This window comes from Aplysia californica, unplaced genomic scaffold, assembly GCF_000002075.1.
Source record: "Aplysia californica isolate F4 #8 unplaced genomic scaffold, AplCal3.0 scaffold00950, whole genome shotgun sequence".
In the NCBI taxonomy this organism is placed as follows: Eukaryota; Metazoa; Mollusca; class Gastropoda; order Aplysiida; family Aplysiidae; genus Aplysia; species Aplysia californica.
In genome coordinates, this window is record NW_004798220.1 from 42,067 (window position 1) to 58,692 (window position 16,626).

At 38.5% G+C, this 16,626-nt stretch overlaps 1 protein-coding gene across 1 annotated transcript in view; it reads right to left on the reverse strand.

Moving 5' to 3' along the window:
- The window catches only part of LOC101846469 (acetyl-coenzyme A synthetase 2-like, mitochondrial), a 31,989-nt gene that overhangs the window by 10,363 nt on the left and 5,000 nt on the right, over positions 1–16,626 (reverse strand). Inside the window, exons 2-11 of the mRNA XM_005110824.3 lie at positions 15,316–15,412; positions 14,265–14,464; positions 13,587–13,762; positions 13,150–13,302; positions 9,758–9,905; positions 8,341–8,478; positions 5,473–5,565; positions 5,028–5,140; positions 1,931–2,057; positions 966–1,093 (exon numbers count right to left, since the gene is read on the reverse strand). Coding sequence (XP_005110881.1) covers positions 966–1,093; positions 1,931–2,057; positions 5,028–5,140; positions 5,473–5,565; positions 8,341–8,478; positions 9,758–9,905; positions 13,150–13,302; positions 13,587–13,762; positions 14,265–14,464; positions 15,316–15,412 — 1,373 coding nt within the window. The remainder of the gene's footprint in view (positions 1–965; positions 1,094–1,930; positions 2,058–5,027; positions 5,141–5,472; positions 5,566–8,340; positions 8,479–9,757; positions 9,906–13,149; positions 13,303–13,586; positions 13,763–14,264; positions 14,465–15,315; positions 15,413–16,626) is intronic.

Below are 16,626 nucleotides of genomic sequence, written 5' to 3' on the forward strand. Positions count from 1 at the left end.
GTAATTTCTATAACAACAACAAATTAAAAGCTTTTCACATATGAGCCTTTGCCAATAGGTGGGGGTTTCTATATATAATACCTTACAAAATCCTTCCTATTCCAATAAAAATGGTGCTTCAGCTTTGAAATTTGTATATGTTGTGCTTAATATGATGTTTCAGCTATGGGAGCAGAGAAATAGCAGTCGGGCCACCAGAAGAAATCTTACAAATATTTTTAGTTCTGAAAACAATGTATTTTTAGAATTCAAAACATGACACTTCGAGTTCATACTTTTTCTGTCATCAAGTTCAACAATGAAGTAATTCCTGAGAAACTCGTCCTTCTACATTTTTACTACTCTATAATTACACTATTTGTTGTGCTATATCAGGAACAATGATATCTGTAGCTCTTCTTTCTTTGTGAGCCTTCTAGATTTTAATTTTCGAGCATTACTCGTGTAGTCATTATTTTGCAAGGCAACTTCGATTCCCTGTGACTTCATTTCTATCGACCATTTTGGGGCCCGGGAACGAGCATAATATTTTATAAGCTCTTCATGCTTATGTTTGAAAATTAAAGCAATAAGAAAGCTTAAAATAATTTTGTATGTTCAAATTCTTTAAAAAATGTCATCATAGTTATGTCCGAAAGAACTTGACTTGATGTTATGCAACGCCAGTTACACCTCTTAGTGTGCCATCTGTAGGTCTGTAAAATACATGTTTTTGTAGGAGGAGATATACATGAATAGAAAAATCCAAGTAAAAATGGAATATTAAAAACTTTATCAACCCTCTGTACTACATTTTAGGTACCCACCTATAGGCAAAAGCTCATATAAAAAAGACTGAACAAATGGTGCGAAAATAGGAGAAAGGTGGAATTTAGTCTCTCAAATCAAACCCCATGTAACCCCTATTATTTTAACAGCTTATGGACCCAGAGGATCACACTCCAACCAGGTTTCATAATGCATACCATAACATCCTCAATCTCAGCTGTCCCAAGACGATGGCCGCTGACGTTAAGAACATCATCCATGCGACCTGTGATCTGGTAGTAGCCCCCCTTGTGTCTGTGTGCACCATCTCCAGTGTAGTACATGCCTGTGCAGGAGTTGATAGTTGAAGCACAGGTTCACTTTCATTATTGATACACAATATTACACTATAGATAATGAAACAGCAATTCATTGGCACAATATTACACAATAGATTTATAAACAGCATTCATTGGACTTACACACTTTCCAACAATCTAATCATTTATCTTGGAACTCTAAAATAGAATAAAAAGAATGAAAATTAAAGATAAATCAGCAGGTACATGATAACACAGGCCCTCAACTGAGTCACTGCAAGCAAAGTACACACTACAGTCTTTCCAAATCAGCACATCTCCGGCAAGGAGCCTTCCTACCTAATATTTCATAAAAGCACCACGATAGAGTACACTCACATAAATAGAGGCCAGCACACTACATGTCTACCTAAAAATGTCAGACTACAGAAAATCGAAGCTCCCGGCTTCACAAGCAAGAAAGGCAAACATTTTCAACAGCACAAGTATGTCAAGAATATATATTCTAGTGTACACACATGAATGTAGACCTAAACTGTAAACTGACTGGAACATCACATAAAATTAGAAGAAGACAACCATCACACACTCTGAGGCATATCAGTGAGACAAAACCAGACGAACGGAAATTTAAATATTGCCTACACATAACACAAAGAAATGCTTTTTTACAACTTGAATGGAAAGCTGTAATACAAAAGCACTATCCCACAAAAGAGAAAAGTTCTCTAAACACATCAATAATAGTACATAGAGGATGAACTGGGGATAAGGATGAACAAAATTCTGTGACCTCTAAAAAGTGGACATCCTCAGATCCATGGAAAGTTGCAATCACTGAAATATATAGTACCATTCCTCACCTGGCATAGGCTTGAAGTATGTCTCAAAATATCGCTGATGATCACCATGGATGGTCCTGGCAATGCCCGGCCACGGGCGGCGAATGCACAGAGCTCCCTCACAGTCCTCCCCGGTCACTTCTGCACCCTAGAAAAGTGCACACATTTATTTATGTAAATATTAACACCCAGGAACACGCAAAAACAACTATATCGGGGAAACACATCAATGATTAGACCACAATTGTACGGATACAAAATAAGACCACAAGTCATGACAGTATTAGCATTTAAAAAACTATTTCTTAGTATCATTGAGCAACAGAAACCTTCTTTATTTTTCCTTCAATTGATTTAATATGATGCCAGCCTGATCAAACAGGATAAATAAAGGACTATAAGAATAAATGAAAGGGAAACTTTCTTTCAGACAACTGTACACAAAACTTCATTTCCACCTTTACGGCTGTCAAAAAGTCTGAAGGTGCAGGAACTCTAAAATATCGGAAAAGCAGTACAAAGCAGATGATGACCACTTCATCATTGCAAATATTTTCTGTTGAAAACAGACGGTACTGCACAATCTCACATACTAAACATCATCAAAGAGAAAAGTGCAACTCCTGGCTCTCAATTTAATTGAAACGTCTAGGATCTGTCTGAAGAATCAACAACTCACTCATTATCAACACCCCCAGCAGGCCTACACTGTTGTGGGAACAGACCTGCCCTCTATGACCAAAAATAGGAGTTTTCCTCAAAATCCTCCCTATAAATCAGAGTTGGGGGGGGGGGTATCAGAAGCTCCAGAACCCCATTATTACATTATGAACTGATCGCAACAATTAAACATGTTTATAAATAATTTTTAAAATAAAAATGTGTATTTTTAAGTAGCACAAATATTGCAAATGCGCACCGTTATACAGAAGAACTCGTATTCAACAAAGTTGTTGGGCCTGACCTTCAATTTCATTGAAACCAAGTGTTCGTTATCGCAAATATGAGCTTTTGTGTAGATAATTACAGGCATCAAGCAAGTAATGTATAATGCATTCGGCTTTCTTCATCGAAGTAGTTTGGTTTCAAATGAGAGGCGTTTTGGTTTCTTTGATACCAAAAAAATGCTGGAAAATTCTAGGAAAATATACTGAACTCTACCAAGCACACACTGTGCAAAAGGACTGAATCGTTCAAATGCACGTCCGTATCATCTATCATCTATAAGGTATTACCTGTCCTGGGCAACAACGTCTTTGCACACCAGACAGGTCCATAAGTGCTCAGTTCCTCCCAGCACCAAAGTCCGCAAGGTATCCATACTGATTGTTCCGGTGGATGTTTGATTATGGCGACGTCTTTCCTTTCCAGATAATCCTTCCTTTCTTCCTTCTCCCCTCTCTATGCCCATTTCCCGCATTCTAATGATTGCATGGTGTTCTGCTGTCTCCCTGTCTTCCTCATCCTGGAACTTTTACTCCAGGGTCTTCAACACTTCTCCTTTGTCAAATTTCACCTAACCATCAACCACGGCACTGCCTGCCAGCCTATCAGCCTCCTCATTGCCCTTCACTCCAGAGTGCCCAGGACAGAATATCCACGTGATGGCTGTAAGTGATGAGTGTTGTATTGGGTTTATCCATTCACTCCGAAGCAGCCCTTTCCCAACCCTTCGCAGGATGCTCTAGGAGTCTGTGACAATAATGAGACGGGTAGTTCTTGGTCTTGTATTTCAATCTTCATTTTCATGCTTGGAGTTGTTCTTTCTATGGCCCCTGACATGCTATGAACCTTTTTGTTCCCACTGTACACCACAAAACCCCACCCACTTCTCTCACCCCTCTCGACTGATCCATCCGTATAGATCACTGGGTCCTCTGGCTTGGAATGCTCCTCAATTAACTGTTGTATGTCATTGTCGTTAATAACAGCAGCACATTCCCGTCTTTCACCACCCATAGTGATGTGAACGTTGGCCAGGCTTCTGCAATCAGGGCTCAGTTCAAATCATTCCTTTCCACAGCATATTGTTTGCCAAACAAGTTATGATACTGTGTAGAGCCTAGCATACGGAAACGTTTGACTCCAAAGTGTAGCACATAATTCATTTCGTGAATCTATGTCAAGATTAGCCCTATCACTGTAATATTGATCAGTAGCCGTGAAAAAAATAACTATGTCGCATTTGTATCTCTACTGACGTTCCACGCCCGGACCGCTAGTGCCCCCCCTCCCATCCCCCTAATCACACGCACACACAGTCACACGTCATACGTGTGCTGGCCCCCGTCCGACACCGACACATACAAAGACATGGGTGCCTGTGAACAACGCATGTGTTGGTATGAAAGGAGGCCGCTGATTGGACGCATAGAGCAGTTCACCCTGGAAGCGACTTTGCTGACTCCTTGCTTGCTCATTTATGTGTTCGTTGAATCTGAATTATTTTTACTGGTTTTATGGATAAAAAAAGGGGAATCCAACGCCCTACGTTGAATAGGAGTTTGTTGAAACCGAATTCCACTGCATAATGTGTATTTTAAAGTGATTTACGATAAGTTGCATATGACCCATGACCAAGGAATTGAAGGGAAAAATCAGATTTTACGCAAATCCGGGTTCTTAAACAGGTTAAAGAATATCAGAGGGCTCAGATTTTATTAAAGTAATTGTCACATTTGTCAGTACTTCAGGGGAAGAGAGAGAAGAAATGGTCCAGTAACCTCAATGTCAGCCCTAATTCAGTCTACAATTGGCACTTAAAATAATTTTTTTGTTTCTAAAGTCACAAAGTTAACATTCCCTACGATGGAATTTAGTTCTTTTCCCATGACTAAGTCTAAGGATAAACTGCAAAAGTGACCTCAGTCTAAAGGAACATTTCACTCATATAGCTCATTTTTTTCAGCTGCGTGTAACTTCTGTCTGGTCCATGGTGTAAAATTCGTACTTAATACATAAAAGATACACATTCAACAAAAACAATCCGCAAAACCCAACGTTGGCAATTTGAAATGAGCAGGCCAAATGAAAGATCTAAACCGAAATGGCACTTGAAATTTTATTCAAAATCGTAACTAGCTGAGAAGAAGAGGAAAAAAATAAAAGAGAGGCTCACTTGTGTATCAACCAAGGCCAAGTCAATCCCCAGCATCGGGCGCATGGGCATCCCTGGTCGGATCTCTGCACCAGGCTCTGATGGTCGTGGACTAATACAAATGCCACCCGTCTCTGCCAGAATAAAAGGAAAATATTTTTTAAAACAACAAAATAACGTTACTTTCAGCCCTCACAGCGATTGTGAAACAACTTTGTGTACCCAGGTAGATAGCGCGATTTTGTACCAAATGCCTTCACATACGGTACAAAAACTTGGCAAAACAAAGACACTATCACTAAGTGGAGACACCGAAACACTCTCTGAAAATCCCAGAATCAATAATCCACATAAAATCTAACTTGTGTACAAATGAATATAATTATAATTTACCCATTCAAGTGCTAATTTAATGTACTACCGGAAATGTAACTAACCAAAGGGTCAAAGGAACAGTTGTACGTACCTGTCTGCCACCATGTGTCTATGATGTCACATCTTTTCTCCCCAACAACATTGTAGTACCACTCCCAGGCTTCACTATTTAGGGGCTCACCAACTGGAAACATAAAATAGCCATGGGGTACCAACATAATCCATGAAACAAAAAGGCCAGCTTAAGCACATAATAGGAATGCATGTACAAAATCTCCAAATGTCAGGACTGTAAATGAACCACTTTAAAGTTAAAGCTGTGTAGTTTATATGGCCCACTAAACCTGGCAGTGGGATAAGGATTTGTTTTCCCGATGGAAGTTCTTATGAGTCTTTTGACGCAAATAGATCTTTATGTTCAAACTCTGAAGGAGAACTTCTAGGAATTCAAGCTACCTTAAAGCACTTACACAACATTTTTAAAACTGACTTGACATCCTTTAAAAAAATATTGCTGTTTTCAGTGATTCCACATCAGCCTTGCAGACTAAGAAAAACTGTGAGACAGACAGTGAGGAAGTCCACCACATCATTTTAACAGCTGACCATCTTCTCTTCTCCTCTGCTGTAATAGGCAGTGCCCATTGAAGGATCAGTTCAGTTCAGTCCGGTCCAGTCTGAATTGGTTCGGTTTGATTTCTGCCTGCTTCAGTGCACACAATAGACTGACCCCTGCCTCAAACCGATTGCCCGACTCGCGTACTTGAGAACCAACGTGTTAGTTCTAGAAGGTCATCGTCGTTTTGTGCTACCCTTGACAACCAAACCGAACTGAACCAAACAGATCTGATCCTGCCAACGGGCACTGGATATAAGGCTTGCTCTACAGTAGATCCCAGGACAAACAAACACTTCCAGTAAAATCAATGCAGACACACTAACCAAAAAAGGATCCCATCTAGAAAAAACAATCAAACCAAGACCATTCAAAACAACAAAAATCATCGAGGAAAACTGCAGAGAAAAATTAATGAAATGATGGCAAATTTATTATCACATGAGCAAGGTGAACTGAACTCACAGCATAAATGCCCTCAACAGAAGGGAACCAACAACTAAACAGAATCAACCCGGGAAAAAAACACCCATGTCCTTGCATTGCGACCATGTCTACAAAACAGTCCGATATCTCCTCTTCGAATGGCCCAAAGTACAGGATCTTCAAGAGAAGCTTATTCTTCCATTCCCCTCCAGTACCTTATACTGCAGCAAAGAACAAATGTCGAAAACACTATTATTATTTTACCCATGGCATTGAACCGAAGGGCACATGCTAAAAGGCTACTGGACTGACAACAATAACAACATATGGTCCACTAATTACAACAGAAACATAAAAGGAAGAGTAAGCTGTAAAACTCAGGAAAAGTATTTATCTTTTAAACCAAACTGCAGAACATATTGTTCTTCATATAAAGTACATGAAGATATTACAAGTGCTTAATCACAAACTTCCAAAGCAAAAAAGTATTTATGCAAAGAAAGAAGAAACTTAGCTACAGCAAGAATTTTTCTGACAAAACAGGACATAGTAAATATTCCATTAGAATGTCAAATGTCGAAGGCCAAAATGTATATTTCTCCACATAGATAACTGTTGATTCAAGTCAGTCTCCAAAGAAACAACAAACTGAACATAATTTCTAGACACGGTACATTTCTTGAGCATAAATGATAAGACAAAGTTGATAATCATTCTTTAAAAAGTACATCAAGGTTTCAGAAGTGCAAATCTTTCTCAGTTTTGGTTGTAAACATGTAAACAATTTACAACAATCCTTTACGTAAAATAAAAAAACAATTATGCCATATTTGTCATTCAATGCTGAGGAAAAGAAGAAACAACAAGATGCATTCTAAAGAAGCAGGACATATAATGGGTGCCCACCAACAAATAATGATGGCATTTTTATTACACATAAAAACAATGTGTCCATAGTGAAAAATAACAAATGAGATCTTTCAGCTACTACTCTTTAAACTGTCAAGTTTAGATTCTGAAAAATCCTCAACAATCACCAAAACCTATAGAGTGGAACTCGGATTCAACGAGGTCGGCGGACCTGACCTAAAATCTCGTTGAATCCAAGTGTTCGTTATAGCAAACACGAGGTTTTGAGTAGATAATTACAGGCACTGAGCAAGTAATGTAGAAAGATATAAAATGCACACGCCTGTGTCATCTGGATTGTTTACCAAAAAGTTGTATTGCTGTGTACAGCCTAGCATACGGCAACTTTTGATTCCATAGACTAGCGCACAATTCAATAGATCTACGTAGATTTAAGTCAAGACTAGCTTATCATTGTAATAATGATCAGTTGCCGAGGGAAAAAAAAAGACTGTGACGCGTTTGTATCTGCGACGTTCAACGCCCGGACTGCGAGTGCCCCCCCCCCCCCCCCTGACACGCACACACAGCCACACGTGTGCAAGCCGCGCATCTGACCCCGATACAAGCCACAGTAGACACGTGCACGTGCCAACAACGCATGTGTTGGTATAAAAAAAGGCAAATGATTTGTTGCATGCAATCGGGTAAGTGAATAATGGTTCATGATGCAGGTGCAATGGATGGTTTCCGGGAATAGATAAAGTTCGTTCTGGGAGAAAAATGAGCGAAGCCACGCCTGCGGGGTCTGTTCACCCTGGAAGCGACCTCGTTGAATCCGAGCTCGCTGGTATAAGTGTTCGTTGAATCCGGGTTATTTTTATTGATTTCAAAGAAGAAAAAAAACGGGGTGAATCCGGTTTATTTTTATTGATTTTAAAGAAGAAAAAAAACGGGGAACCTATCTCATCTCATTGAATCCGAGTTCTCGTTGAATCCGAGCTCGTTGAATCCGAGTTCCACTGTACACCAAAATTCTAAGCAGTAAATATGAACTGCATTACTCACCACATCCCAATTTGCGCAAACTTGACCTATCGTATTTTTTCACATACTCATCTCCAGCTTTCAACAACATACGCAATGAAGTTGGAGCCAGGTATATGTGATCCAGCTTGAGCCTCTCGACCATCTCCCAATAGCGACCTAAAGCATGACACAGGTAAAAACTCAATACACATCTTCATGGCATTTTTGCAAGATTTGAATTTTCCCTTTAACAAAATAAATAAGTAAACAATCCTCAAAAATTTTTTCAAGTCGCAGTTTAACTATATTCAGCTTTCACAACTATCCTTCCCTTAAAGCAAGCTAGTCGGAGACAATTAATGGACCAACAAGAGATGTGAGAGCGGTTTTCTTCACCAAGCATTGTCCATGCGGACCATAACCTCCAGTACTCATTAATCTCAAACATGAAAAGACAATGTAAAACAAAAAGCCATGTTACCAATCATTAGGGGGAAAAAATGGAAATTTTTATAGATCTCCTTGTGGAAATTTGAGTTACAGTAGCAGTGAAAATGAGCATATACATAAATTTAGAGGTTACATGAAAACCACATGTTACACAATATGAGGATATAGACAATAGGAACACGCCAGTGCTGGTCATCACAGCCCAGCATCCTGCTTTTCTAGATAAGGGGGACAAATCCTGCACAGGGAAACACTCAACCAACCGTTCACCAAGAATGTTCTGTTCCTAACATTGCTTAACATTATTCATGAGCTCAGTAACTACTCAACCACTGCAGTACACGTATCTACTACTGACTACACACCTCCAGCTGTTAGTCAGGACAGCACACTCAAACAATTCACACTTACAGTGCCACAGGCTCATATAACGGGAAAAACTCTCAAGTACTGCACTAGCTTCGAAAGCTGAAGCCATGGTAGAATTTATAAGAACTTTTAAAAACCTGCACTTCCCAAGAAACACGCTTTGAATTAAGTTTCATCAACCATTCAGCCATCACGACACAGAGTGACTTCCTTAGGTATTTACTTTAGTGAAATAGCTCCGTTCGTTGTTTAAATATGTTAAGTGTGCTTGGTTGAGTTGGCAACTAAAGCCGCCAGCAGTAATGAACGCATACTACGGCCTGGCGACAAAAGCGCTAAATGTGTTAAGAATTTAGTGACTTTCTCAAATGTTGAAAACAACATATTTGATAATATTGAGACTGATGCTTTCAACTATATATCTTTCATACCCCATTTGCACATCTAATTTTGTCTCCTGTCAAAAAATAAAAGTGTAGATTTGACACAGTGCATGGATGAGGCTGGATGCATCCCTGGCACACAAAGTGAAAGCAGTATGTATGGGGAAACCCACTGGAGGAGTGTTAGGTACAGGACATTACTTCAGCTTTAAATTTGACTTCAAGAGAAATGCCATTGATAAGAAATATTGTACCTGGATCTGGATACAAAGGAGTGCTCTCAAAGAGCAATGTTGTTCCCCCATTGGACAGTGGTCCATACAACGCATAGCTATGACCAGTGATCCATCCAATGTCAGCCACACAACCAAATATTTCACCGGGGTTGTAGTCAAATGCATGCTGAGATGAAATAATATCACATATTTTAGGGAACTGATAGAAATAACACACTTTTATAAATCACTAGCCGCGTGATTCAACCGCTTAAGTGCCAAGCGACAAATTTTTCAGGAGAAGCAGAAAACTTTTATTTCTGTATTGTCAGTAGGCTCCTCCAGGAAGTTACTGACACAAGAAGTTTAGAAGAGAATTCATGGGCAATCAATGGACCTTCTCCTTGGTGCCAACCAGGACACTTCATATCTTTAGTTACCAAATTTAAAAAAAAATAGACAGCTAATTTGGTCCTGTTACGACATAGTGCCGCAGATGCGTTCAATACCATACTAATAAATCCGCTTCTAAGTGCAAGCACACTTGACATAATGTGGTCCCATCCACCGGGTTATGTGCAAGCTTCTTGTTAGATTTTTTCTCCTACCGTGCATACATCACATTGATCCTTCCGACATTTATACAACAACATGTTGCTCTTTTATATCTCTCTAAAGTCGTCTGGGACAATGTGTGACTCTTTCCGTTTGCTTTGGTACTCTCTATAAAGGCCTCTGAGGGTTTGAAAGTGTTAATAAAGATAGACTTTGCCTGTATTCTGTCTATAGTAATGGGAAAGCAACTTTGTCAAGTTTGTCAAAGAATTGCTTATCAAAAAATTGCTTGTCCTCTTCTGCTCTCTGGTAATTTGACAATCGCGGAGTTCCATCTCCAATTCATGTAAACTGTCTAGGCAACAGTCACGAATAACCACTGTGAGAGGACAGCTGTGTTCAAACTTATTGTTTTGCATGTAGGTAAAATGTATGAGATGTGTGTCAAATTAAAGTGTAGAGCTGGAGAATTGAATTTGAAGGTTTGTTGAAGAGAGAATTTTCGGGGTGAATATTATGTTTATGGGTTGCTTTTTTTTTCCGAGAGACAAATTAAGTATCATCTACCTGGAACATTAATCAATGATTCAAGAATGACACATGACAGACACAGCAAGGGGCGCACACTTAAAGTAAATGAGGAAACGCAAAAAGTCGTGATAAAAATATTTTCCAATAGTTGTGCCGAATATGAAACAAACGCCCCTTACCAGTCAATTAAAAACTTTTTTTTTTAAATCATTCGTTAGTAGCTTTTGCCACAACATACCCACTTGGTCATATAAAATAAGATCTGCCCCAACAATTTCCATTTTCAAAAATCAGCTGAAGCATTTTTTATTCACAAAAGCATACCTGTCTTAATGATGTACTGTGATATATATATGCATGTGTACGCCAGTCTGTGAGACTGAAGAAATAGCGTGTGAGACTGAAGAAATAGCGTGTGAGAATGAGAGAGAGAAAAAGAGAGAGAGAGATAGGGAGAGAAAAGAGAGAGAGATAGAGGGAGAGAGAAAGAGAGAGAAAGAGAGAGAAAGAGAGAGAGAGTGAGAGAGAGAGAGAAAGAGAGAGAGAGAGAGAGAGAAAGAGAGAGAGAGAGAGAGAGAGAATGGAAATGTTTTTCTATCTGTATAGAATTAATGTTTTAAAGAATGTTTCTAGTTACTCACGTTTCAACTTTATTGTGACCGTTCGTGAATTTTTATTGCATTGTTTTTTTTAGTGAACACATTTTCAACCTCACTGCGAGACTATTTTTCTCATATAAAATTGTACACATATGCATTTATATTATATGTATAATACGTTGTTTTATGTACGCACTTGTCGATTAATCTTTAAGACGTGATGTCTTTTTCGTTGTAATGCGCATTGAGCATCTTTTAGAAAATGAAAATGCGCAGTATAAATGTTATTTATTATTATTATTATTGGTCGAGTCAGTATTAACATTTAATATTCTTTGATGCCATCTTGCCCTTTCTCAACTACACTACCAAACCTAGTGATAGATTATGCAAACCGCCTTAACAAAATCTTCTGGAAACCGATACAGTACGATCTGACTGACGTGAAGTTAGCAAAGGCAGCACTTTATTTTGATGTTACCCTCCAGTGTGCTTTGACAAAGGCCACAGTCGTGTGGGTCATGCCGCCTACGTGATTCAACCACCCATTTGCCACCGGGCTGCAAAACTGGCACTTGGGCGGCTGAATCACATGGAAATTGGGGACTGGTGTGATATAGGTGGTTGATTTAGTGAAGGATTGAAACACTTTGCAGTAATCTTTTTAACTCGGGATTTTAACATAAGATGTATCAAAGGTTGTTCTACATAAACAGATCAAAAAGCGATTTTCGAAAATGTTGTCACTTAGGCGGTTGAATCACATGGCTAGTGATATATAAATAAGCATTTCCCTAAGCAGAAGAAAGATTCATAAACTACAAAAACACACAACATGCCCTACTCAGGAGCAAATGCAAAACTTTCAAATGAAAACTAATTCCCCAGTATGGATAAAAGAATGCGGAACTGCACAGCATTGACACAGTATAACAGCTAAAAGTATGCATCCCATAGGTAGAGAGGTAATAAAGTTTGGATTACAACATGTCAACATAGAACTAAATCTGAACAACTACAATTATAGCCGTGTAGACATATATATTGCAAAAGAAAATCATAAAAAGAAGTTAAAACAGGTAAACGTGCTCCCCATTCTGATAAAAAAAAAACTGAACATACATGACATTAAAGACAGGAAAAGAAATTTTGCATGCTTTTTTTTCATGTGGAAAAGACCAAATCTTAATTTGCATCAGGAAAAAAAGTCTGGTCGTTAATTAACATCAGACTGACTAATGGCAAACTTTGAGTAAACAAAGTTCTATATTCAAGCATACATCAAAACTTTTCTATAAAGAACAGTGTTTTGCCAATGTCAGTCAACTTATATCAATTAAACTCTATGCTAACATCCGAATTCATTATCACTTTAGAGTTTATAAAAAGAGAAAACAATTTTTAAAGGGTTAAAAAAGAAATAAACTGAAAATGACCACTGGTCCAAAGGCAGTCGTCTCAAATTGACTGACTTTAGAGAAATAAATCGTGCCCCACAAACTAAACCATTTCATCCAACATTTCCTGCTACTTCTCTCTTCTTGTGTTACATGAAAATCTTACTTTACAAGATAACTATCAAGAGGCCTTAAGACTGCCATCCTCAGTATGACACAAAAAACAGGGAGAATTTAAGAAAACAAACTCACAGAGCATTCAGTTCCACAACAACCTTACAACAAACACACATGTAATATTTCAAACTTTGTACAATATTTAAACACACAAACCAGTTACTATCATTACCTTAAATGTGACATTGGTATAGAGCAAATACCCAGCTGTGGAATGTGTGATCCCCTTTGGCTTTCCAGTGCTGCCAGAAGTGTACAGCATGAAAAGTGTATCTTCGCTGTTCCGCTCTTCCACGGGACAGTCTGGCGATTCATGAGCCATGGCCTGCAATAATTGCAGAGACAGATGCAAATTTATAGAGTGACAAACTTTTTGGTAAAACTTCCAAATTTTGAGGAGAGATAATACAATTTCACAATTACAACACAGTTAAAGAGATATGAAAGTCAAATTCTTCTGCAGATGAGTAGCATTAGTTGGAGCAAAATTTGTAGTACAGTCAACCTACAGCTTAAGTTTGATATAAGGTTTATGTGATGATGGGAATAAAACTTTGTACTTAAGTTCACTTCTGAAACAAGCAAAAATTTCTGGTGAGCTTTTCATACCTCTACCATATCAATGTCCAGTTTTCCCATGGGCACTTTTGTTTCAGTCCGATTGTAGACCAGTACTTGCTTAACCCCTGGGCATTTGCTGACTGCAGCATCCACTGTTTGCTTCAGTTCAATGATTCTACCTCCTCGAACTGTCTGATTAGCTGTCACCACAGTTTGTGCCTCGGCTGTCAATAGTCAGGACAAGTCATGTGAATCAGAAAGCGCAGAGACGTACATAGTAAACCTTCCTTCTCTGCCTTCTACTCGAAATTTAAATATGAAAGAGAAAAGCTTCACCAGTACTATAATACCAGTTAAAGATGTCTCAGACTAGACTTGGCTTTTCCAGCTCACCTTTGCTTTTCTTTATTAGGTAGGAAAACTATAAAATTTGCTCTTTTAGAGAAAGGCTCAACAATTGTTAATCAGATTTTAAGCATAAAAAACTAACACAAACTTTATCAGACACAAATTCTTACAACCTAATCAAATACAAATGTAAATGAGAAAAAACCACCAACATATAACAATATTCCACAAAACGATAAATAGAAACGAGACAAAAACCCCAAGATATAAAAATATTCCACACAACGATATACTAAATGTAAACAAAAAGAACAGATATCATCATCGACTAATATAAAAAATTGCATAAGTAAGTAAAATTGACATCACTAGCATTACCATCCTGTATCCTCCCTGCCAAGGCATCAGCACTGAAGCCAGCAAATACAACACTGTGTATAGCACCAATCCTGGCACAAGCCAGCATGGTAGCAATTGCCATAGGTGTCTTGGGAAGATAGATTGCCACCCGATCACCAGCCTTAACCCCACTGTTGCGGAGCAGATTGCCAATTCTGCCAACCATTTCTGACAGTTCTCTGTAAACAAAGGTAGAATTTTTTAATTTTTTTTTCAAAGAAACAAAAAGTTTCAACGACAGTCTTGGGATATAACTTAGTTTCATAAATCTTTCAAAATATATTGTAGTGCAAGTCAAATTAAATCATACATTTCATTTAAAAATCAATGGTTGATTGCAAACCAATGAATTGCCATATATATGGCACATGCATAAATCGGAACTGCAAAAGAACCAGAGATGGGTTTTGATTCTTACATATGGTTTACATGTCATTAATTTGTCTTTCCAAAGTTTACCATTTTCAGAGAGATCAATTGTAGCCAGGGGGAATATTATAGCTCACAGCTATAAAAAATGCAGTCGCAAAAATAGTGCTCATTCCATACTTAACATAAGTCACAAGCTTCTAAGAATAAATCCACATATGAATTAAAAATATAAGTAGAAACTATAATGCATAATCCTTTTCCCCGATATTTCAATAAAAGTGAAACTGGAAAAGTACTTACTGCTTGCAAAATGAGAGTCTGTTAACTCTTTAAACCCCATCGGACACTGGGAGCGTCCGGCGGTAATAACCCTGCTCCCCAATCAGACACTGGGAGCATCTGATACTAGTGACAACGGTTTCATTTCATTTACAGCTAGTTTTTGCTTGCTTTTCGGAACAATTCCCAAACCAAGTTTTTTAGTAATTACTTTTTGGGTGACTCAGGCAGTGTCAAAGGCCCAAAAACGAAAAAATTACTAATGTACAGCCATTAAAAAGACAAATTCTTCACAATCTGAGCATAAAACCTGCAACATGCAGTGTCCTTCCAATATCTTTTTTTTTAAATGCAGACTTCACAACAGACACAAGCTTACTTGTAGGTAAGATATACATGAGTGCCAGGTTCATCACGCTCCCAAATTAGAGCAACTTGATCCCCTCTTTCTTTGAGATGCCTATCGACACAATTGACTGAAAATAAAAAAGGTATCAAGCATAAGGGTGCTAAATGGCCATACGCCAAGGTGTAACAAATATATGCAAAAATTTTACCACAATAGATCAAATGGCTTCCTTATAACTTCACAAGAAAGCGAGAATACTGATTTTTTAAAAAGATTTTCCAAAAAAAAACAGCAAAAAAAATAAAATTATTTTTCTTACTTTGCACTTCTTTAGTCCAAATTAAATAAAAGCTTTGGTATAACATGATATTCTTACTCTGATATAAGCAAATTATTCATGAGTTCTGTCTTCGCAGCTCTCCAATTTTTTTCTGCTCCCTTTTGCTGCCTCCGATGATCTTCCAGCTTATTTTTTATAGCATTAGTATTCATTTTTGGCAGAGCGCAGAATTTGATCTTGTAAAATGACCTGGGGTAACATCAAGTTCATACAGGGCCTCACAACTGACACGTCACCGTCATATTCACTGTAATGTGCTTTATGAAAAGGTACATTGTTTGCCCCACACTGGATCACACTAAGGTGTGAACTCGTCATCACATTTATTTTCCCAAAACAACAGGCTCGCATCTGAGCTCTCCATCTAAGCTTACATCACACGTTTAGAGGATAGGGACAAATTCGCTCTGGTCCAGGCGGTATGACATCAAGCTGTGAACTCTTCCCTAACCATTGCAGCTGTTGTCTCTACTCCTGAATTTGCGAGAGAGACTGAATTTTAATTGGTGTGGTCGCAACACAATGGTGCGTAACGACAAAGGGGATGGAAAGCTATCAATTTCGAATATATGTAAAGGGGAGGAGCAACTGGATATATAAGCGTACATCTTGAGACTCACGATAGGATAATTAAGTGAAAATGGCATGCCTCATGCCCCTATGATTGGTCATCAAGGTTGACCACTCTTTGCTCGCCTAAAGTCATGATAAGCACACCCAGGGGTCATGTTAGTGCCTGAACATGGGTCACTGTGGACTCTTCCCTTGCTTCATCATAGACTAAGATCTCATATTTTCCTTGCTCCCGAGCACCAAGAGACTACTGTATTGATACCAGATTGTCTAGGACATCCACGTATAAGACAACCAGTTTTCTAACAATGGGTGGCTATTCTGGACAATTTTTACAGTATTTGAAAGAGGGAGAAAGAGGAGAGAGAGGAAGAGAAGAGAGGAGAGAGAGAGGAAGAGAAGAGAGGAGAGAGAGAGAGAGAGAGAGA